At 44.6% G+C, this 23451-nt stretch overlaps 1 protein-coding gene across 1 annotated transcript; it reads right to left on the reverse strand.

The window, feature by feature from the left end:
* Positions 1-1032: 1032 nt before the first annotated feature.
* Positions 1033-6917, reverse strand: Vsx1 (visual system homeobox 1). Its single transcript, XM_021195134.1, has 5 exons — positions 6473-6917; positions 4057-4135; positions 3661-3784; positions 2461-2638; positions 1033-1325 (listed from the first exon to the last, which is right to left on the reverse strand). Exons 1-5 carry the CDS (start codon positions 6915-6917, stop codon positions 1033-1035), a joined length of 1119 nt encoding a protein of 372 aa, XP_021050793.1.
* Between the last annotated feature and the right edge of the window lie 16534 nt (positions 6918-23451).

Consider the following 23451-nt stretch of genomic DNA (forward strand, 5'->3'; position numbering starts at 1 on the left):
TGGCAAAGGAAATACAGGAAAGACAACATTCATGAATCCAAGTCACTAAAGTGCTTTCAAACATAAATTTAAAAAGACCAAGAAGTTGGGTCTGACCTTCAGACAGTCTCCAGATATTTATCAATTGCTTAAACACGGCTCCAGGTGACTTCAGAGGGGGAGGGGGCATATGGCTTTCTTTGTTGTTTATACATCGAATATTCAAGGCCTATCAAGTGACTGAGAACACAAAATTATCACCTATCACAAAGCTGGTCCTAGACCCAGCTAAAGGAACGGTAATATAGCATTCATTCATTCGTTCATTCGTTCGTTCGTTCATTCATTCATTCATTCCTCTGAAGCCTAGAGACTTCTCCTAGGATTGTATAACAATTATATTCACACTTGTAACCCAGTATTAGAAAGGCTGAGGCAGGAGATCATGAAAATGAGGCTAGCCTGGGCTAGCCTGGGCTGCACAGCAAGACCCTGTTCCAACAAAACCAAGCCAAATAGTCTAAGTTAGCGTGCGGAGGTCAGACCAGCCCTCTTAATGACTGAACCACATCTTAAATAATGCTAGGTAGTAATAATCTCTCTCTCTCTCTCTCTCTCTCTCTCTCTCTCTCTCTCTCTCTCTCTCTCTCAAACTGGGATGCTCTTGAACATCTGATCTCTTGTCTCCACCCCCACCCCCCCGAGGGCTGGGATTGCAGGTTTGTGCTACTATATCTGGTTTATGTGGTGCTGGGTGTTGAATCCAGGCCTTCTTGTGTACTATTAACTAAGCTACGTCATACCCCATCCCTAAAATTATCTTTGAACTTCAAACCTTCCATGTTCAGATTCTACTGAGGAAAAACAAGATTTTAGACCAAATCGACTGGCTTGAGAGGGTTGTACGCATGTTCCCCACTCTAGAATTTAAATGTAATTTTCCCTACGTCATTATTTATTCAGTGTTGTAGTGTCGCTTTTTATCCAGACATTTCAGGAAGATAATCAAACTGAAGGTGTTTGCCCGACTTTTGGGGGAGCAATCTGTCAGTCTCATGAGGGTCCCGCCTCTGGGGGCTGGAGCACCTGCAGCCCTGGGGCTTGGGAACATCCCTGAGTACTGGACCGTGGGGACGTTTTCTTAGTCTCCTGCCTGGAAGAGCTGGACAGGTCAATGGCCACATCTTCCAAGCTCTTCTCAGGGTTCAGAGTTGTTCTGTCTGGTCCCCTCTCAGGTCCGTCCTGATCCTTATTAGCATCCTTTCTGAGATGGTCAAACTCCCAGAGTCCTGCCAGCTTGTCTTCACTTTCTGGTTTCCTCATCCCTGTAGACTTTTTATGCATCCCTGGAAAACAAAAAGGAAAGCCATCAACAATAAAAATTTTGTTTTGTTTTGAGACAAGGTCTTTCTATGTAGTCCTGACTGTCCTGGATCTCGCTAGGTACCCCAGGTTCACCTCAAATGCACAGGGACCTCGGACATATCAAAGGCCTGCGCCACCACCCCAGGCTCAAAAGTATTTTTAGATTCAGCAATTGAGTACATTCCTTCCTTTTCGCTGTTCTGTCAGTCTGTCTAACATGTTCTTTCCCAGTGTTCCTCTGGGGCCGAGAGGAGAGCGACCAGGTAGCTAACTCCCAGTATTAGGGTTTGAAAAATTCCATTTGTCAACTGTCACTCCTGCAAAAGGCTTTGTTGGGTGACAGCTTGTTTAAATGACAGAATGAATCCTGTCCAGCCGTTGCTTGCGTATGACGGGGGTCCCACGGATGCCAGCAAGCATCCCTATTTGTGTGATTTCAGAAGCCTGGACTTGGCTCTCTACCCACTCCCCACTTCTGTCCAATCTCTTTAGTCTTTAGGCAAAGTCCAGGCTATATTAACCATGTTATCTCTGGTTCTCAGCCCAACGCCAGGCAGAAAAACTGTGGAATTTTCTGGGCCTGAAATCCCACTAGGATCCCCCTAACTGATTTGCTGGTAGTAATTATCTTGTGACTCAAGCTTGCAAACTCTGAACCCAAAAAGCACAATAAGGGGTAAGAGCCCAGAAAGGGCTTGACCTCTTCAATAGAGGAACTCTCTGGGGTATGTTTGTTAAATCAGGACCAAGACCTGACCTACTGCTTCAGCAGTGTAGACAAAATGGAATGGTCTAGATTTTCCCTGCTCTGCATGGCCTTCTTAACCCCGCACTCTAAACAGTATAGCTTCTACACTTTCTAGTAGTATTCACCACTTTGATAATATGTATCTAACACAATGCAAGTATATCTGTCCATTTACGCATTTTGAATACGTGTTTACCAATATAACTAGCCTAAAGGGATTTTCTCACACATTGCCTCCACAGTTTCAACAGAAAATTGAGGCTCAGCATTAACAAAAAATTAGAGTCCAGACTGGGCCTAAACCTGAGACCTCTTTGCTCTGCATATTCATATTGAGAACAGGGCTCTTGCTCTCAGCCACCGCTTACCCAGAAGCCAGGGTGCACAGGAGCCCTGCAGGCTATCTGCGGAGTTGAGCACGGTGTCCGGCAGTGGAATGCAGTGGCGCACCATGGCTCCGTAGAGCCCATACTCAGCCATCACACTGCTGCCACCCCAGCGCTTCTCTCGCTTACGCCACTTGGCCCTCCGGTTCTGGAACCAGACCTGGATAGAGGCAGAGGGGAGATGGAGGGGTTCAAGAAGAGACTCTACGAAAAGGAGTGCCTAGAGAAGCGCATGCGCATGCGTCCAGGACCCTGGGTCTACAAAGGAACCACGCCCCACCCTGGCCTGCAGGCTAGTGTGGCAGCAGCCCTCCAAACCCACAAGGACTCAGCATTATGGACATAAGGTTGGAGCCACTGCCTTTAAAGTGTTCTAAGGAGTTATGGAAGCAAAAACAAAAAATAAGAAGGCCCCTATTCTGCAGTGTATAAAGGGGACGCCTACAGTGTTTCCTGGGTTTTCTGTTTAGAAAGTTCACAGGGGCGATAGCCCCTTCAAATCTCAGATTAACTGATTGTCGCTATTTCTTTTGTAGAAAAGTACATTCATTTAATCAATACGACAAGATATCCTGTAGCATAGATCACCGAATCACTGGCAACTCTTCCATAGAGCATCTGCCAGTATATGACTACTTTCCCGACGGATACCCATATGACACAGAGACAGCACAGGGTGACTCAGGCTATATATGATGATGTCTCTGAGAACTGAAGATGAGCGTTAAACATTCTTACTAATATATCTTCATGTAAGATCTAGTATAACATCCAATTGTGTGATTTTTTTTAAAAAATATCATTTTCATGTGGCATCTTTATTAATTTTGTGTGCATGAGTGTAGAAACTGGTGTGCCTCCGCACACAAATGTCAGAGAATAATTTGCAAGAGTTAGTACTCTTCTACCAAGGGAGTGCCAGAGATCTAACTTAGGCCTAAGTGTTGGTGGCAGAGCCATTTCGATGGCCGACAATTGTGTATTATCTGAGGGCCGGTTGAGGATGATAGAAGGAAAAAAGGCATGCAGGCTACAGGGAGCCTTTAAGTGCCTTTAACTGGGTCACTCTCAGTTCTCAAATGAAGAGGACCACCTTGAGCTTTTCTGAGTGGCTGTGGGTTGCTCACTGTGTGGATGGCAGGTTCTGTGCAGGGTCTTTGAGAAAGGAAGGCCAGCAGACACCTGTATTCGGTCTTCCGGGAGCTCTGTTTTCGCAGCCAGCATTTCCCGAGCATACACGTCAGGGTAGTGGGCCTCGCCAAAGGCCTTCTCCAGTTCTTCGAGTTGAAGGGCAGTGAAAACTGTCCTGTAGAGAGCCAGAAACACACGTGGAATATGCCAGAGAGGTAAAAAACCATTTACAAATGCACAAAATCATGCTTTTAAAATTGTACAGATCTCCCTGTAGCCTCCTACGAATTGCAGGTCACCTTTGAAATTTCAGGTCACATGGATATGTGTGGTTGTCACTGCCCACCAGCAGTAGACTGCTGAGCCCTCTATACACCCTCAGATGCTGCTCTCATAGACAATAGGGTTGTGTCCATCTGAGGCAACGAAGACAGCCTGGGCCCATACCTGTGCCTCCGCTTCTTCCTCTTGCCCAGGGTAAGGGACATCTTCGGGTCATTCTTTTCTTCAGATGGACTGTCCCCATCTGTTGGCACAAGAAGATGACTCTCTGAAAATGTTAAAATTTTGCTAAATTTTGGGCATCTTGATGTGAAGGCTAACACTGTGTGTTTATTAAGAATGTACTTAGTAGCGTGCAGGAGCCGGACCTAGGCCCCCTACACATCTGTAGCAGGCATGCAGCTTGATCTTCATGTGGATCCCCTAACAACTGGAGCGGGAAGGGGGGATGTCCCTGACTCTGTCGCCTGCCATTGGATCCCTTCCCTTAACTGGACTGCCTGGTTTGGCCTCAGTGTGAGAGGATGCTCTTAGGCCTGCTAAAACCAGATGTCTCGTGGCAGATTGGTGCTCAAGGTAGGTGTCCACTTCTCTGAGAAGGAGAGTGGCTAATGGGGGGGGGATTTGTAAAGGTGAGACTGGGAGGGGGGACTGTGATCAGGATGTAAAGTGAATAAATTAATGAATTAATGAAGAAAAATAACTTTACAGTTATATAAAAGCTCTGTTGGTTGGGAAAAAGAGAAGAATATACTTAGTGATATGCACAGTCAAAGACAGCAATTCCCACATTCCAGACACTGTCTTTGTTTTTCAGTTTTCCCTCACAAAGGTAACTGGTATTATTGGTCTGCCAGATCACATAGGTCAAGTTGTTGTGATGAAGTTAGGATCCAAATTTCATATCCTGTAAAGTCAACACTACTAGGCTACTAACTGCCTTTTCTAACCAGAGTTCCACAGATGATAGATCACCCTCCTCCAGCTGTCTCCCTCCTCCCCTTAATGTACACGTGGACATTTCTGAAAGGCAGGATTTGTGAGCAAATCTTTGTCAAAACTGATGCACGAATCCTAGAGACATAGCCCAGGAAGCTTGTGCATCCATGTCATACATGTCTCAGTAATGTATAGATTTCCCTGAAAACAATACCGTTCAACTGGGAGGTTATCTACCCATATTCAACATACCAAAAGATCTCAGGGTAAGGAAAGCTAAAACCCAAACTATTATCAGATTCGTTGTTTGAAAATAGAATTGCCCACCATTTTTTTTAAAATGAGTAGACAAAAGTAATGAAATAACACCAATTTTGTTTTTATATTAATGATATCAGCACAAAACAGCCTATTTGGATTATAATATTCTAGGGTGTGCTGTTTGGATTATAATATTCTAGGGTGTGCTATTTGGATTATAATATTCTAGGGTGTGCTTTGGAGTCTCCGGAGCCAGTGATACTTGGAATGAGGAAAGGCATGAGAAGTGGCCACAGAGACTTGCGGCAGATACAAAACACTCTGTGAGTCTAGAAGACTTAATATCCCCCAAAGTAAAATAGTTTTATATTGATTCATGGAAATGATAATATTTGCATATATTGGATTTACAATCTAGTATTTAAATTAATGTCAACCATCTCTTTTTTTCTTTTAAGCTGACAGAATTTCTCACCAGTCACATGATGCTGTTTCTGCAGGAAATACCCTCGCAGAATAAAATTTTAGACTTGCATTTCACCTTTCCTTTTATTAATATTCGGAGAAGAAAGAAGCCACCCTATGAAGATAGATTGGGGGGGGGGCTTTAATGGCACAACAAATAGAGTGTTTTGTCTCATCCTACAGAGACCCTGGCCAGCCCCTCTGTGCTCTACAGGTTCCATCCACTCTGCTATCCTAACCCCGTGTTCTGCAGGACAGTTTCCTTGGGTCCGCGGTTTTGTTTGGTTTTGTTGTTTGGGGATTTTGCATAACTCTCTCCCCTGGAGCTCGCATCCCCGGGCTTTCAGGTTTTTTTGTCCCGTGGAAAGGATGTCTTTGCTTCCTTCTCTTTTCCCACAATACGCCAAGATTTCCTTCTCCCCGAGAAAAATAAGTAGACTCCGAACCGAATGCGAGCCTACCTAACTACACCAGAGTGAGCGGATGGCTTCTCTCAGCTGCCAGTACTGGGTAGAAGGCGATAAAGAGAGAAAGGCTAGAGACCCAGATCTTCCTTCTCAGCACCGGGTGAGGAGGCTAAGAGTTCAACTTACCACCCAGCCCTCTTAAACTACCAGTCAGTTCTGTCGACTCTGCCTTAGACATAGACACCCGTCCTCCGGATTATCCGCCAACCAAAACTGGTACTAAGTGCTGAGAGAAAGGGGCCCGCGGCTCTGGTCACAAGATCCATCGGAACCCTTAGTGGCTGTCCCCACCTGCGGGAATGGGGCTTGGGAGGAGAGGCTGAGGTTTGGAAACCGGCAGGAGGTGCAGGGGTCTGTCAGGACTGAGATCTCTCTGGGAGCGAGCAGGCATCACCCTGGTGCTTCTGGACCTTTTGAGGGTTGGAGGCGGGAAGCATTGACTAAATTACCCGACGTAGAGACGCTCTCGCTGCGCTGCTGGCTGCCGAGCGCAGGCGGCGGGTGGACGGGGCTCTGGTCGACAGCAGGCTCAGGTCCCGCAGGCGGCAGAAGCCGCAGATCGGCGAGGAGTAGGCAGCGCGCGCGAGCGGCGGCGGCCGCGGAAGGGGGCTGCGCCCCGAAGCCGCAGAGGAGGCCCAGGCCCAGAGGGAGAGCTCCGCGAGCAGGGCAGGAGCCGCAGAGTCCGGGTCCCGGTCCTGGCCCCGACCCTGTTGCCTCCACTGGAGTTTCACGGTTGGATCTTAGCCCAGGCTCCGCCGCAGTTGGCAGGTCTGCCTCCAAACCCAGCAGGTCATTGATGGCAAAGCTTCGAAGGCGAGAGCCGGCGGGAGGACAGCCTGGCGCCAGGGCTCTACTCCTGGAGCGCGCATCCGAAAGCCCATCCCGTCCAGTCATGCTTCACAGTCCTCTAGGCCCAGAGTGGGAGTTGAGTCCTCTCTGGCCACCTGTGCAGAGGAGGCTAGCTCAGGCGACCCCTTTTATGCTGGAGAAGCTGTCCCTGAGACCTAGCCGGCCTAGAAGGCGCCAATCAGCAGGGAGCGGACGCATCCAAGCTCCCACCAGCAGGTTCAGGCGCCATCAGTTCCCCTCCCCTGAGTTGTTGGTCTCCCAGCTGCGGTCTTCTAGCCACCTCTTTCTCTCTCCAGCTGTCCCTTACCCACCCCACCCCCATTCTCTGGAACGAGAAGAAAAGTGAGCAACAAGGGTTGTGTTGTCTCCCCACAAGTTCCACATTCGTAATGGGTCTCTCTTCTGGACACCCCTGGCCTTCAAAAACCTCACACTCCCCATTAACCTGTAAGATCTAGGGATCCAGCACCCAGTCTGAAAATCCCTGAAGAAAAGATGACATTTTGTATTTAACCCACCGCGGGCCTAATCTACAGCCCAAACCTCTTCCCTCACTGGATCTTTAACGGCTAGACAGTCCCAAATTGACTTGGTGCTGCGAAGGGGCAGGAGACAAGAGGAGAGGGAGATGTGGACTGGGAGGACTAAAACCTTGGACAGACTTAACGGAAATATACACAGCCCAGCGAAAATTTAATTTCACGTGAGCAATGGCTATTGTTTTAGTATAACGGTGTACCGTATTTGATTCAGCGATCCTAAATGAGGTCAGGGATGTGGAACTAACAGGGCCATCTATTGGAACTTCTCACTGAGACTAACAAACTACCGTTCGGATTTATGATTAGTCAAAGGCTACCTGTCCGGCACGTAGGAATTCCAAAATTGTTGAAACTGGAGCTAATTAAAACGCGTAGGTGGGGGTGGAGAAATGGTTCAACGGTTAAAAGCACTGACCACTCTTGCAGGGGACCCACAGGGCAGCTCACAACTGTCTGTAACGCCAGTGCCAGGGGATCTGGCCCCCTCACACAGACATACATAAAAACAAAACAAAACAAAAAAAATTTACTGCATATAAACAAACAAACAACTCTGGCCAGCCCTCCTGTCTCTGTCTCCAGCCCAGACGCCCACCCTCTCTTGGGGCCCTGCTCCATTGTGCTTCTGGAAATTGCCTAGCTTCCAAACCAGACAGCGAAGCTGCAACTTTAGGGGACCTACGGAGAGGTGGCTGGGCTTCCTCCACCTGGAACAGGGTCAGAGCCCCACACAGTGCGTCTCCCTTGCTGTCTTCACTGTTTGAGGGCGCCACCACTAAGCCAGAGGATTAAACGAGGGGCTCTAAGAAAGACAATAACAAGAGGCTGCGCATTAACTTTCCATTATTAAAAGAAGACCCAAATCTCCCCTCCAAGCTGTTCTCCTGGATTAGCGAGCCAGTAACTTTCCTTCAGAATAATTGTCCATTGAGTCGCTCGCTCACTAGAGGGGTGGAATCCTTTTCAGTTCTGCCAGGAATGTTGCTCAAAATTCACCTCTAGATTTAGGGGAAGACAGCAGAGATATAGAGACTTGCCAATTAGCAGCTGTGCGCCTTCATAAATCCAAACTTAGGCTTGCAGCTAAGAAAGGTACTCAGAAGTGCACTCTTTTGTGGCCTGTAGCCAGAGAAGGTGACTCAGCCAGGGTCACCTCAAATAGAAGAGGCCGCAGGGACCTTGCCACGGGCCTGCAGCCAAGGTCCAGATCTTAGAGCTGCGTTCTCCTAGATTCTACCTCAGGGTGGAAAGTCACCCCGATGAGAGACTCCCCACACTCTAAGTAGATACTAGAAATACAAAGCAACCAAAAGGTTGGGAGAGGGGTGGGAGAAATGGCCTAGTTCATCCCCTTGGGGACAGTCCAGAGCTGATGTTTCCAAACTCCTTGAGGAAGATCTTACCAAACAAACCCATTTTACTGATGAGAGGTTACTCAAACAAGTCAACGTGTCTCATGGAACAAGGAAAGAGAAATGGGGATAGTGAGGCAGAGCCAGGCTGAGGGAAGAACTGGGCTAGGGCTCTGGGCTTACAGGATCCTGCTATTCCTGAACAGAAGCATCCCACTGCTGCCTGCTGCCCAACTGGCAGGATGGTGGGGGTCTGCAGGGACCCTGGTAGGATAGCTGGATCTTTGGGCACCTTTCTGGCAAAGGAAAGTGATATCAAAGAATTCTCTCATGGGGCCTTCAAGGTGGCTCAGAAGGTAAAGGTATTTGCCTCTAAAACTGACTATTCAATGAGTCCTGAACACACATGGTAGAAGGAGAGAGCTTACCTCCCTCCTGTTACAGAAGCAAGCACCCTGGCATGCATAAGTCCCTCCGACATACGAAATAAATAAGAAGTGTGTGTGCGTAGGGGGTACTGGTTGGCTGTCATGGTCCTCTTCCTACTAAGGAACACAGTGCCACTGCACCCCCACTGCTGTCTCAAGTCCAATACTGGCACCAAGGGATGGAGACCCAAGAGCAAGAGATGGGGACGATGCCTCACTCAGTGTCCTTGCACACTTCTAGTAGTTTAAGAGACAGGGGCACTAGAGATCGACCTGCCACTGAACCCATCCACACTGTAAGTCCCACCTCTGGGTGGATAAAGACAGGCTGGGAAGTTTGCACCTACCTTGATGTGTTGGCAGCCTGGTGGGGACTCCTCTTGGCCTCTTCTCACCAGATCGGATGCCTCTGCCACTCCCTCTTGGGATTCTAAATCCATTAAGGAGTCCAGATCTGTCTTCATCCTCCAGGATTATCTGGGATTTAACTAATCAAAGTTTCCCCTCTCATTATTTTCAGGGAAGGCTTCCAGACCCTCTCGGTTGCCAACTACAAATGTGGCAAGCCACTGCTCCAGTTTGCCCAGTTAGGTGCATTGCAGCCTTTCACAGAACCAGGCTGGCTTTCCTAACTAGGGCTTGTCCACAGACACTGCTCTTCATCTTTCAGAACCGCTGCTGACCTGCTTGCTATTCAAAGTCTCAGATACAACAGCAGTGTGATAGCATATGGGATGCTCATATTTGCTTCTCGGCCTCTTGTTAAATGTTGTCAGGGCCCCGCATATTGGCCCACGCCTGTAATTCCCATACTTGGGATACTGAGACAGGAAAATCAACACTCAGTGGAAGCCAACAGGTCACCTATGCTACAGAGTAAAAACCTACCTCGAAACAAAACCAATCAAACCAAAAAAAAAAAAAAAAAAAAAAAAAGTTGTAGGAAATCTGGTTTTCCTGTCCCTACTCTTTCCTTGGTCAGCCTGCCTCCCCTGCTCCTGCCACCCCACCACCCCACCCCACCCCACCCCATTCCCTCCCCTCAGCTTCATATCTTTTCCTTGGGATTCTCTTGACTCTTGAGTCCACCTTGGCAGCTAGCCACATGTGACAAGAATTAGCAGGTTCTGAAAAAACCCTGGATCGCAGAACAGAAGTGGATTACACAACCTCCATTCTACTACAGTCAGGAGAAATGAACTCTACTCTGTCCCTGCAAGGTCCTAATAGGAGTTTCCAGGATTTGGTAAGGTGATGACCACATTCCACATTGCTTTCTCCTTCCCAGATTGCTGGTGTCCCACTCAGACTCCGTTCTTGGACCCTTGCACTAGGTAAATACGGACCGACTTTCTACCCTGCCTCGGTGGGGGGAGATTGTTCATCTGTAGACAGAAAACCCACAAAACAGAGTCTCAGCACTGAGTTACTAAGAGGCCACACACTCATTTCAAGGAGGACAGTTGCAGTGTCTGCTTCCAGTTCCTCCCCATTCATGGATAAGGCAGTGGCAGCTTTGCTTGGCTCCTTCTCCTGCTTCTCTGTTGTCCCTCTGTTCTGAGATCCTACCCTCCTATGAATCTATACTCAGACACTGTCTCCAGCTTTGTGTCCAGGGACCTCATCTTCAAGCACTTCTTGTCCTGCCTTGCTTTCTCACTGTGTTCCCTGAAGTCATCTTCAGATCGATGTCTCCCGGAATGCCTGACTGAGCATCCACACCTGGGCATCCTTCTCCTTCATGACGGAGCTCACGGCACAGTACCATCTCACCAACAAGAATTTTCAGATTTGTCTTCAGCCTGGGACATACTCATGAAGTCTGTCTGTATTTTACAAGCATATTAGAAAAGTTTTGAGAGTCCAGCCAGAGCAGGATTCAGTATCCTCTATCCAGGCCATCTCTCCCCAACTTCTCATTTCCTCCTGCTCAGGGCCCTACAGCATTCTGAGGTACCTCTGCACTATCCCTTAAAGGCACAGAAGCTCATAAAACTCACAGGGAGCAGGAAGCTCAGAAAGATACAAGGTTTTTAAGGTGGATGAGCCTTCATGAGTCATTGCCTACTCTGCATGGGCTTTGCTTTCACATATCTGTGCTTAAGTAACCTCTTACCATATTCTGTATGCAACAATAACAAACTCATTTGTTTACCAAACTAGACTTGGGTGGAATTCTTTTCTTTGGTCTGTAGTCATTGCCATTTTTTTTTTCTAGTCTTCCCAGAAAAGGTCATGAAAAACCTGGCACAGAGTGAACGAGTCCTGGGTGGATTGCCATGAACTGTGGGCTGTTATCTGATCCACTTTCCTTGGAGAACTTCATTTACTTTTCTGGTCCCCAAATCCAATGCTACTCCCAAAGGCCTGAGACATCTGAGAGTATTGCTTCCTGTCTTCTGTGGTATCCCAAATACTCAGCAGGGAAGAAAAAAAAAAAAGGCTCAACAGAACTTTCACAGACCAGCTCTGCAGTGGGTTCCTCAACTTCAGAGGTAGATCGTTGGGTATCCCCATTGGCACTGACATTTTGGCTCCAAGTAACCATCCTGAGATTCTACTTTGTCCAGGTTGAAGTTTTGTTTACAAAGGTCACAAAGATGGCAGTCAAGGGTGGGTGGGTTCCAAGAGTGGCTGTAGTCAGACCTTGGCAGGATTCAATGCCAACAGAGACTAGACTGTCCATTTATCAGTCCAAGCAAAGAACAGCAGCAAGCAGGTTTAGCTTACTGTACCTCATTTTCTCTCAGCACTCTATTTAACCAGGCAGACCCAAATCACCTAGGGAAAGCTTCCTTAAGGAGTATAGTAGGAGGAGAGTGGAGATGTGGCCACGACAGAGCATAGCCCTTCCTGAGCATAGCAAAGATGCTATGCTGTTGGAAGACCTACCCGAAGAGAGGAAATAGCATTCCAGACACATTTCATCCCCACAGCTACTGTGCTTGTCAAACCCTCTACAGGCCCGAGTGGAAAGTGTTCTGAATTGTTTTGTCCTTGATCCAATGACCTAAGGACACACTTTTGTCACACACTTCTGGGACTTCTTTGTTGCTCCTCATTCTGATGTTTCCTATCTTTCATTGTTTTCAAAAAATATCAACTTGGGGCTAGTGAAATGGCTCATCAACTAAGAGTACTATTTTCACAAAGGACTGAGTTCATCCCAGCACTCATGTCATGTGGATCACAACCTCCTAGAACTCCAGCACCAGGAGAGCCAATGCCTCTGGACTCCTCAGGCCCCAGGATTTCCATACACAAACCTACAAGCGAGCGTGCTTACACACACACACACACACACACACACACACACACACACATACACACACACACACACAGAGAGAGAGAGAGAGAGAGAGAGAGAGAGAGAGAGAGAGAGAGAGAATTTTTTTTGTTGTTTTTTTAGAGACAGGGTTTCTCCGTGGGAGGCAGAGAGGCAGGCGGATTTCTGAGTTCAAGAATATTTTTAAAATGAATACATCAGTCAGGCCATGGAGATACATGCCTTTATTCTCAGCACTTAAGGGTAGAAGTAGGTAGATCTCTATGAGTTCAAGGCCAGCCTGGTTTACAGAGTAAGTTCCACAATAGCCAAGGCTACACAGAGAAACAGAGTTTGTCTTGAAAAACAAACAAACAAACAAACAAAGTAAGTAAGAAAGTAACTAAGTGTAAGTAAATCTTTTTTAAACTATAAAAGATTTTGGAGGTTGGGGAAACGGCTCAGTTGGTAAAGTGCTTACCACTCAAACATAAGGACCTGAGTTTAGAACCCCAATACCTATGTAAAAAAGCCATGAACAGAGGAACATGGTTATAATTCTAGCACTGGGGAATTAGAAGGAAGCAGGGCTTAATAGGAACCAATATAGCCTGCTTGATGAACTCCAGGACAGTGTATGATCTTGTCTTAAAAAAAAATTTTTTTAAAGGGTGATACCTGAGAAACAACAGGAACACACACACACACACACACACACACACACACACACACACACACACACCAAGATAGGCCATATTCTGAATTGTAAAAACACACTTTAACAAATTTAAAGGAATAGAGATCATACAAAGGAGCAGCTATAGCATCCTGAGCATATTCTATATCTACAGAGGTCCTTGCTCACCTATGTTCACAGCTGCTCTATTCATAATCGCTGTGCTAGTGAAAACACGGTGCATATACATAATAGAATGTTATTTAGCTGTAAAGAAAAATGAAATTGTAGAATCTGCAGGTAAATGGATAAAACTTCAAAAAAAAAAAAAAAAAACAAAGCCATCTGAGTGAGGTAGTTCAGGCCCAAAAAGACAAGTGTCAAATGTTCTTTCTCATAGATAGGATCATAGCTTTCAATCTTCTAGATTTGTATATTTAAATTGGAATACCTGTAGAAGCCAAAAACCTTAGAGGGGTCCATGGTAGAAGAGGGTAGAAGAGGGGATAAGGAAAGGGGCACAGTAGAAACAGACCAGAGATGGCGAGAGGGGATAATGGGGGAATTTGAGCAGAGGGCAGATTTAGAGATGTGTTTGGAAAAGCCATATAGAAACCTACTGTGTATTCTATGAACAGCACCAATGGCAAGGTGACAGGACGAACTACAGACTTGGAGACAAGATGCACAAAGCACATGGCTGCATAAAAATGTGTACCAAATATAGGGAAAGAACATTTAAAGGCAGTTGGTCCATTTATTTCAAAACTTCACACGACCTTACCACATGATATGGGGATCCTATTTTTTGGTATTTACACCAAACACCGTGTTGGTAATCATGCTCTCCCAAAATGGCTGCTCAGAGCAGGCTTTTCCTAACACCCCAGGGCTGGAAGTAAGCAACCTGATTCATCCACTGAGAAATACACAAACTGTATTACATACAGGCAGTGGGATAGTGTTCCACCATTAAAACAATGAAAAGAGCTGGGCACAGTGGCACAGCCTTTAATCTCAGCACTTGGGAGGCAGAGGCAAGTGGATCTCTATGAGTTCAAGACCAGCCTGGTCTACAAAGTGAGTTCCAGGACTATAGTCGGGGCTACACAGAGAAACCCTGTCTCAGGAAAAACAAAAAATCAAAACAGTCTGATCTCCATAGAGAATTCCAGGACAACCAGAGCTACATAGAGAGACCCTGGGGAGAAACAAAAGAAATTGTAAAGATAGGGAGAAATCCTCAATGCCTGTTCAGTAAAGGAAACCAATCTGAAAAAGCCACACACGGTGTGGCTCCACATATGACAGTTCCAGAAAAGGCAAAGCAAGGGAGACCCTCAAGAGATCACTGGCTGCCAGAGGAGGAGGAGGAGGCAGAGACAAACAGGCAGCCTGTGGGGGACATTCTGCAGTGAAAGCATTGTGATACTTCAGCTGTCCAGTCTCAGAATTTATAATCCAATGAATCCCTAAATTGTGGACTTGGTTCCTAACAAATGGCCCAACATCGATTTATTGATTATAGGGAATACAGGTAATTACCGAAGATATTAATGACAGGAGGTCTGAAGGGGGCTTAGGGTGTATACATGGGAACTCTCTGTACTTTCTGTTCACTTTCTTAAAATAAAAAGGCAAAGTGTGGTTCCCAAAGCTGCCAAGGACCACGAGGAAGGGCCTGTTCTCAGTTCCTCACCACCCAGGTTTTCACCTTCAGTTTTGGTCCCGGAAATCCCCCTTAAGTGTTGCAAGATAAATGGTGAGTTTAAAAAGAATGTTTATCCTGCGTTTCTAGGGGTGATTCTATTTAATCCATTCACAATTATTTTTTTAAAAGACTATCAAGGAGCTAGAGCTGATTTATATAGTACTTGCCTTGCATGCATGAGGCCCTGGGCTCCTTGTCCACGCAGAGAAGTACACAGGGTACTCGCATCCCTCTGGGCATGCAGACAAGAGGATCAGGAGGGCAGAGCCATTCTTGGCTGCCTGTGTTACATAAGACTTTGTCTTTTTTAAAAAAGAAAAAAGTAAAACAGATAAATTTCCTTCACATAAAATTGTCAAGGTGTCTCTGGAAGTGTCAGGACCAACCAGAACTAATTTAAGGCGAAGGAAACGAGTTGGTGGGATGAGATAGCAAACGTGGCACGTGGAAGGATGAGATGCAGCTGGGTCTGCAGAAACAGTTTTGAGACCCTTCTCCCTCTGAGTGCTCCAATTCTCCATCGCAGAGCACCCTTCATGTCTGGTACAAGGTACAAGTCACACCGTGTATCGCAAGCATTGAGCGCATTGTATCCACTCATCCCTTCTGGGGCTCCTGTTCAGTGTAGGATGTGATGAAACTGTCCTGAAGGGAGCAGGTAGATTGGTTCGGAGCTGTGCACTTGTCAGCCATTATCTTCAGCTACTACAACAAGAGCACAATAAGAAACGTGTGGATGGGTGGGGTGGGGGCAAAATGGAAGGAAAAGTGGGTGCGCTGCCTGTGGAAGTAGAGGCTTTGGGGTCAGTTGAAGTGGAGAGCCTAAAGCAGATGACTGGGCCAGTCCTGTACTGTCCTGTCCATCTTTGGTCTGGCTTTCCTTTCAGAGATATAAGGTGGATGTGTTGGGGCAAGGGACATTTCAGTCAGCGAAAGAGGGACATCTCCTCAAAGAGAACAAAAAGGAAAAGGGGGGATTGGTGGGCTACCTAGTTAAAAAAAAAAAGTCAGGTAGAGATTTTGAGTGCTACTGCGGCAAGGATCAGGCGTGAGGAGGAAGGCATTCCCTGATCTAAACTAGATGGCAGGGTTCACAGCACGTAAAGCCAGGTGTCACATCTTAAAGAAACAGGCAATGAAACAACCCAGAGCTGTCCTGAAGAAAGGAAGAACCTGAAAGAAATTATCCGAGGTTGAGTCTATATCCACCTTCTCCTTCCCTGTTTATTCTCTGCCCCCGCAGAGCCTATCTCTTCCTTCCCTGGTCATGAGACCCTTGCCTACCGCCTTCTTCCCCAACACTTGGAGGAGGGCAGGGCAGGACAGGCTGGAAAAAATTTTCCAAGTAAATGGTCCCAAGAAACAAGCTGAAGTAGCCATTCTGATATCCAATAAAATAGACTTTCAACCAAAAGTTATCAAAAGAGATGGGAAATCTTATTCATACCCATCATATGAAAAATCCAAGATGAACTCTCAATTCTAAACATGTATGCCCCAAATGCAAGGGCACCCACATGTGTAAAAGAAACATTACTAAAGCTCAAAACACACATTGAACATTACATAATAATAGTGGGAGATTTCACCACCCCACTCTCACCAATGAACAGATCATGGAAACAGAAACTAAATAGAGACACAGTGAAACTAACAGAAGTTATGAACCAAATTGATTTAACAAGTACCTACAGAACATTTCACCCTAAAACAAAAGAATATATCTACTTCTCAGCACCTCGTGATACCTAAAACAAGCCTCAACAGATACAAGAAGAATGAAATAATCTCAAGCATTCTATCAGATCACCACAGACTAAGGATGATCTACAATAACAACAAAAACAACAAAAGCCCACATACTCATGGAAACTGAATAACTCTACTCAATGATAACATGGGCAGTGAAGAAAGAAAGAAAGAAATTAAAGATTTTCTGGAATTTAACAAAAATGAAGGCACAGCATTCCCAAACTTATGGGAAACAATGAAAGCAGTGCTAAGAGGAAAATTCATAGCACTGAGTACCTTCATAAAGAAATTGGAGAGATCCTACACTAGGAACTTAACAGTGCATCTGAAAGATCTAAAAGAAAAATAAGCAAACACACCCAAGAGGAGTAGATGGCAGGAAATAGTCAAACTCTGGGCTGAAATCAACCAATTAGAAACAAAGAGAACAATACAGAGAATCAACAAAACTAAGAGCTGGTTCTTTGAGAAAATCAACAAGATAGATAAACTCTTAGCCAAACTAAAGGGCACAGAAACAGTATGCAAATTAACAAAATCAGGAACAAAAAGGGAAACATAACAAAAGAAACTGGGGAAATTAAAAAAAAAATGATCAGATCCCACTACAAAAGCCTATATTCAACAAAACTGGAAAATCTAGATGAAATGGATGATTTTCTAGACAGATACCAGGTACCAAATTAAATCAGGACCACATAAACTAGCTAAATAGTTCCATAACCCCTAAAGAAATAGAAGTCTCCAAACCCAAAAGAAAAAAAAAAATGCCCAGGGTCAGATAGTTTTAGTACAGAATTCTATCAGACCAAAACTTTGAGAACTATTCCACAAAACAGAAACAGAATACTACCTAATTCATCCTATGAAGCTACAGTTAAGCTGATACTTAAACCACACAAAGATCCAACAAAGAAAGAGAACTTCAGACCAATCTCACTTATGAATATCAATGCAAAAATACTCAAAAAATTCTAGGAAACAGAATCCAAGAACAGATCAAAACCATCATTCATCACAATCAAGTAGGCTTCATTCCAGAGATGCAGGTATGGTTCAATATATGAAAATCCATCAATGTAATCAACTATATAAATAAACTCAAAGAAAAAAAATCACACAATCATCTCATTAGATGCTTTAAAAAATCTTTGATACTATACAACACCCCTTCATGTTAAAAGTCTTGGAAAGATCAGGAATTCAAGGTGCAGACCTAAACATAATAAAAGCAATATACTACAAACCAACAGCCAACATCAAATTAAATGGAGAGAAACTTGAAGCAATCCCACAAAAAATCAGGGCTAAGACAAGGCTGCCCACTCTTCCTTTATCATTCAATATGGTTTAGCCAGAGCAATTGGACAACCAAAGGAGGTCAAAGGGATGCAAACTGGAAAGGAAGAAGCCAAGGTGTCACTATTTGCAGATGATATGATAGTACACGTAAGTGACACCAAAAATTTTACCAGAGAACTCCTACACATGATAAACAACTTCAGCAAAGTGTCTGGATATAATATCAATGCAAATAAATCAGTAGCCTTCCTCCACACAAAAGATAAAAGGGCCGAGAAAGAAATTAGAGAAACAACACCCTTCACAATAGTCACAAATAATATAAAATATCTTGGTGTAACTCTAACCAAGAAAGTGAAAGATCTATATAACAAGAACTTCAAGTCTCTGAAGTAAGAAATCAGAGAAGACCTCAGAAGACAAAAAGATCTCCCATGCTCATGATCGATAGGATTAACATAGTAAAAATGGCCATCTTACCAAAAGCAATCTACAAATTCAATGCAACTCCCATCAAAATTCCAACTCAATTCTTCACAGAGATAGAAGGAGGAATTCTCAACTTCATCTGGAATAACAAAAAACCCAGAATAGTGAAACTATTCTAACCAATATTAGAACTTCTGGGAGAATCACCATCCCTGACCTCAAGCTGTACTACAGAGCAATGGTGATAAAATCCACATGATATTGGTACAGAAATTGACAGGTACATCAATGGAATAGAATTGAAGACCCACAAAACACAAACAAACAAACAAAACAAAAAAACCCTACATACCTATGGTCACTTGATGTTTGACAAAGGAGCTAAAACCATCCAGTGGGAAAAAGAAAGCATTTTCAAAACATGGTACTGTTCTAACTGACAGTCTGCATGTAGAAGAAAGCAAATAGATTCATTTTTATCTCCTTGTACAATGCTCAAGTCCAAGTGGATCAAGGACCTCTACATAAGACTAGATACACTGAATCTAATAGAGGAGAAAGTTGGAAGGAGCCTCAAACACATTGACACAGGGGAGAATTTCATGAACAGAACACCAACGGTTCAGGCTCTAAGATCAACAATTGACAAATGGGACCTCATGAAACAGAAAAGCTTCTGTAAGGCAAAGGACAAAACAGCAACCTACAGATTGGGAAAAGATCTTTACCAATCCTACATCCAATAGAGGGCTAATATCCACAACATACAAAGAACTCAAGAAGTTAGACTCCAGAAAGTCAAATAACCTAATTTAAAAATGGGGTAGAGAGCTAAACAAAGAATTCTCAACTGAGGAATCTCAAATGGACGAGAAGCACCTTAAGAAATGTTAAACATCAGTAATCATCAGGGAAATGCAAATCAAAACAACCCTGAGATTTCACCTTATACCCATCAGACTGGCTAAGATTAAAAAAAAAACTCAGGTGACAGCAGACGCTGGTGAGGATGTGGAGAAAGAGGAACACTGCTCCATTGTTGGTGGGATTATAAGCTGGTATTACCGCTTTGGAAATTAATCTGGTGGTTCCTCAGAAAACTGGAAATAGTTCTACCTGAAAACCCAGCTATACCACAGAAGATGCTCCAACATATAACAAGGACACGTACTCCACTATATTCATAGCACCCTTATTTATAATAGCCAGAAGCTGGAATCAACCCAGATGTCCCTCAAATGAAGAATGTGGTTCATTTACACAATGGAATACTACTCAAATGCCAGTGTTGGTCTTCAACATCTTGTTTTGAGATAGGGTCAGTCCTTCTCTGGCCTAAGGCTTGAAGATTAGGGTTAACTGATGAATGCTAAGTTTCCCACACAGGAAGTAGAAGGAGAAGAAGGAGAGGAAGGAGGAGGAGAAGGAGGAGGAGGAGGAGGAGGAGGAGGAGGAAAGAAAGAAAATTGAAATGCAAGTTTTAGTAAGTTCCTAAAAATTAACATTCCGATTTATTTATTCATCTAGTGTACTGGGAAGGGGTGTGTGCTCATGCCACAGTGTGCACGAGGAGGTCTGAGGACAAGTTGCAAGAGTCAATTGGTTCTCTCCTTCTACCACATGGGAGTCCTGGGGAATGAGCCTAAGTCATCTGGTTGGTGACATTCCCCATTGAGTCATCTTGCAAGTCCTTAATCATCTTTCAAAGCCCGAATCAATGTTTATAGTTGTTAATTTTGAGAATGTACAGCATCAAGACTTTTCTCAGACCCATCTGACTGTTGATTGAACCTACTTTTCCTGCCTCAGAGGTCCCTGCTTCATTAACATGTCTAAGTTCTGTTAGTGATACTGTTTACAGAATGAAACAAGAGAATGAAAAATGAAGGGGAATTTTAAAAGGATGGACTTTAAAAATGTTCCTGGCAGGTCTGAACAAAACATAATATATTCAATCTGCTTCTAGTTTTATGTGTCATCTTTCAGTGCCTAGTAAGTAGCATCATGTTGAGTGAACAGCAAGGCAGACACCCATGCATATGCACACATGGGGAGTGACTAACCGGTGACGTATCTGGTACATTTATCTCAGCTTTCCACAGATAAGCAATGGAACTAATCCTGCTAAATGAAGCTGTTTTTCTCATGAAATTGGTCCCTACACTGTGCGTTAGGAAGACGTTTATCCTGCACGTGGATATACCTTATGTTCTGGGGTGAGAGTGAAATGTTGATCTTGCTCATGCTGCAATGCTAATGGCTCCTGTTTAAGAGCATTAACTGTGAAACATACCACTATTCCAGCCCCCCATGTCACAGAACCTCCACCTTCCACCTTATTGGGTATTATTATTATTATTATCATTAGTCCTAGAAAATTAGATCAAAAGCCTCACACATGCTAAGCAAGGCTTCAAAACTGACCTACACTCCCAGAGCCCCCATCTCATTTTAAAAATGTCTTATATTTCCAATATCCTTTCCACCAAAGTCTGTGATAACATTCTCCCATCAGGAAAAGTGGCCATTAATGAGTATGTGAGATAGAGGGCTGAAGATTTGGCTAAGTGCTAGAATGTGTGATTAACTATCATGGGTTTTCTGTAACACCAAAATAAAAATAAATAAATAATAATCTGGAAACTTAACGCCTAATATGTTCTCCTCATGTTGCTCAGTTGGTTGTTCTCCCAAGTATTTTGGTCATAGCTACATAAAGGAAGCGCTCTTAGAATTTCCTTCTGGAAGGCTGGGAGATGGCTCAGTAGTTAAGAGTTCTTGCTGTTCTTCTGAAGGACCTCGTTCAGTTCCCAGCACCCAAGTTGGGCAGTCACAACCCTCTGTAACTCCAACTTCACAGAATCTAAAACCTCTTTCTGACCTCAGTAGGTACCCGCATACATACAACATATCCACAGAGAGACATGCACTCACTTATATAAATAACACTATATCTTTAGAATTTCCTCGTGACCTGTGGACCTACAGCAGCAGCTCATGAGAGTGACTGAGCTATGGAGCATCGTGCTTCTAATGCCTTCCAGCCACTGCTGAAAGGTGGGTACGCCATTAAAGCCTCCTCTTGGAGAGAAAAAGGAGCTAGGAACAGAGAAAAGCAGGAAGGACGAGGGCCCAGGGCCACCTGTCCAGGATACAGCTCTTGTCAGGGTTTTGGGGTTTTTTTTACCCATTATATCATTAAAAATTATTTAATATGATTTTATAGGTATGAATGTTTTGTCTGCGTGTATATACGTGCACCACCTGTGTGTGCCTGCGTGTATATACGTGCACCACCTACCTGTGTGTGCGGCTCCCACGGAGGTCAGAAGAGTGTACGTGCTGTAACTGGAGTCACAGGCAGTTGTAAACTGCCTTGTGGGTTACTGGGAACGGAACCGAGGCGCTCTGCAAAAGTAGTGCTTGGTCTTAGTCGCTGAGCCACCTCTCCAGCCTCTTAGGCCATTGCTGGTCAAGAGAAGCTCTCAGAGCTCAGAAGCAAGCCTCTCCCGGCTGGTGTCCTGGGGCCAATGTGTGATTATTTGGGGTCTGGCTTAAGTTTTATGTTGTTCATTTTGTTTTTCACTTAGCAGCTTTGTGTTAATAGAAAGTCCACTCACTGAAGGATTTGCCTAGGATTTTCGTAATAAAATAGAAGGATTTGCAACAAATGCTGAAAGAACCTTCAGCAGAAGTGGTATTTTCCAAGCGATTATAAAGCCTGGAACATATTGTCATCCCGGGGCTGCGGGCCCAGCTTCCTCACTGAAAGGCAGTAACAGATGTCCCATTAATGTCCAGTGATTAAATGTCACTCTGAGCCCCTTCCTGTCTACACAACCTGTCTCTTGCTTTCTGCAGCCATAGTGGTACTGTTGCCTACAAACCTCCCATTTTCTGAAAACCATGGGCCTTCTCCAGATGTGAGCTTTGTGTCCATAGCAGCCATGCCTTGCTTTATCCTGCCTTCATCCCAGAATACACCTAGGGCCAATAAGACCTATGTCAACAACTGGGAAATCAACCTTCCTCCAAGAGCATGTCCTGGGGAGAGGGCTGTACTAGCAAGACATGTAAAGGAAGAAACAGCCATGAAGACGTTAGAGATGCTGGCATCATGGTCCCCTCTGGACTTTATCCCAGGGGGAGAATTAAACAGAAGCTAGTACTTTGATGGCAGTTCATTGCTGTAACAGGAAAACAAACAAACAAACAAAAAATCTGAGAACATCTCAGAAGTCCTTAAATATTGATCCATTCACTGGATTGAATAAGATGTGGTCATTTAGTAAACACTAGGCTAAATGTGACCAACTGGCCCACAGTTATTTTTTTCTCACATTTTCACCAAAATTAAATACAGAAAACATAGAAAGTAAAATAAAAGTTAAAAGCAAAGAAAATGGGATAGGAGAAAAAACAACCAACACAGTGTTGCCCAGAGGTTGGAAGAGGGTGTCAGATCCCCTGAAATGTGAGATATGTATGGTTGTGAGCCACTATGTAGATCCTGGGAACTGAATCCCACTCCTCTCTGCAAGAAGAACCAGGGTTCTCAGCCACTGAGCCATCTCTCCAGCTCCTTAAAATTAACTACTGAGAGATGAAGACAGAAAACCCTTCAAACCGATGTACGAAAATGAGTGATGCTTCCACGGGGTCTTCATTAAGGTGGGCAGGCTTCCCTCAGAAAGTTTGAAAGTCAAAAGAAGAGGACTTGAGGTGATCGGAATGCTGGAAAGAATCCTGCCAACTGAGAACTTACAGCTGATGGAACTGTTCTGTTTTGAAAGCACAGAAGTTAAAATGCCTCCAGACAGACCAAAGCTGAGGCAATCCGTTGGTCCCAGGCCTCATCTGCAACAAACGCCCACAGTCCCGAAGGGCAAGGTGGGGAGATGCAAGATGATAAGCCAGCCATATTTCAAATAAAAGTAGTACAAATACTGAAAGATGAGAGCAAATGGTGAATTCAAGTGGTTGTTTTTATAAGTTCTCATTTTATGACTCTCGGTGTTTCAGAAAGTTTGAAACAAGAGGACAGAGCGAAGGCAAGAGTGATCTCTCTCAGTTGCTAGAAACAAGCAGAGGTGGATCTCTTGTTTCTGATCTTTGTGCAGCC

Source organism: Mus pahari, chromosome 3 (assembly GCF_900095145.1).
Source record: "Mus pahari chromosome 3, PAHARI_EIJ_v1.1, whole genome shotgun sequence".
Lineage (NCBI taxonomy): Eukaryota > Metazoa > Chordata > Mammalia > Rodentia > Muridae > Mus > Mus pahari.

What these genes read in the sequence shown, in the direction of transcription:
- Vsx1 (XM_021195134.1), bottom strand. Translation starts at nt 6,917, where the DNA reads ATGACTGGACGGGATGGGCTTTCGGATGCGCGCTCCAGGAGTAGAGCC. An exon ending in CGAGAGCGTCTCTACGTCGG is followed by an intron (nt 4,136 to 6,472) that starts GTAATTTAGTCA and finishes TTGTGCCAACAG; the next exon opens with ATGGGGACAGTCCATCTGAA. An exon ending in AGGAAGAAGCGGAGGCACAG is followed by an intron (nt 3,785 to 4,056) that starts GTATGGGCCCAG and finishes GGCTCTCTACAG; the next exon opens with GACAGTTTTCACTGCCCTTC.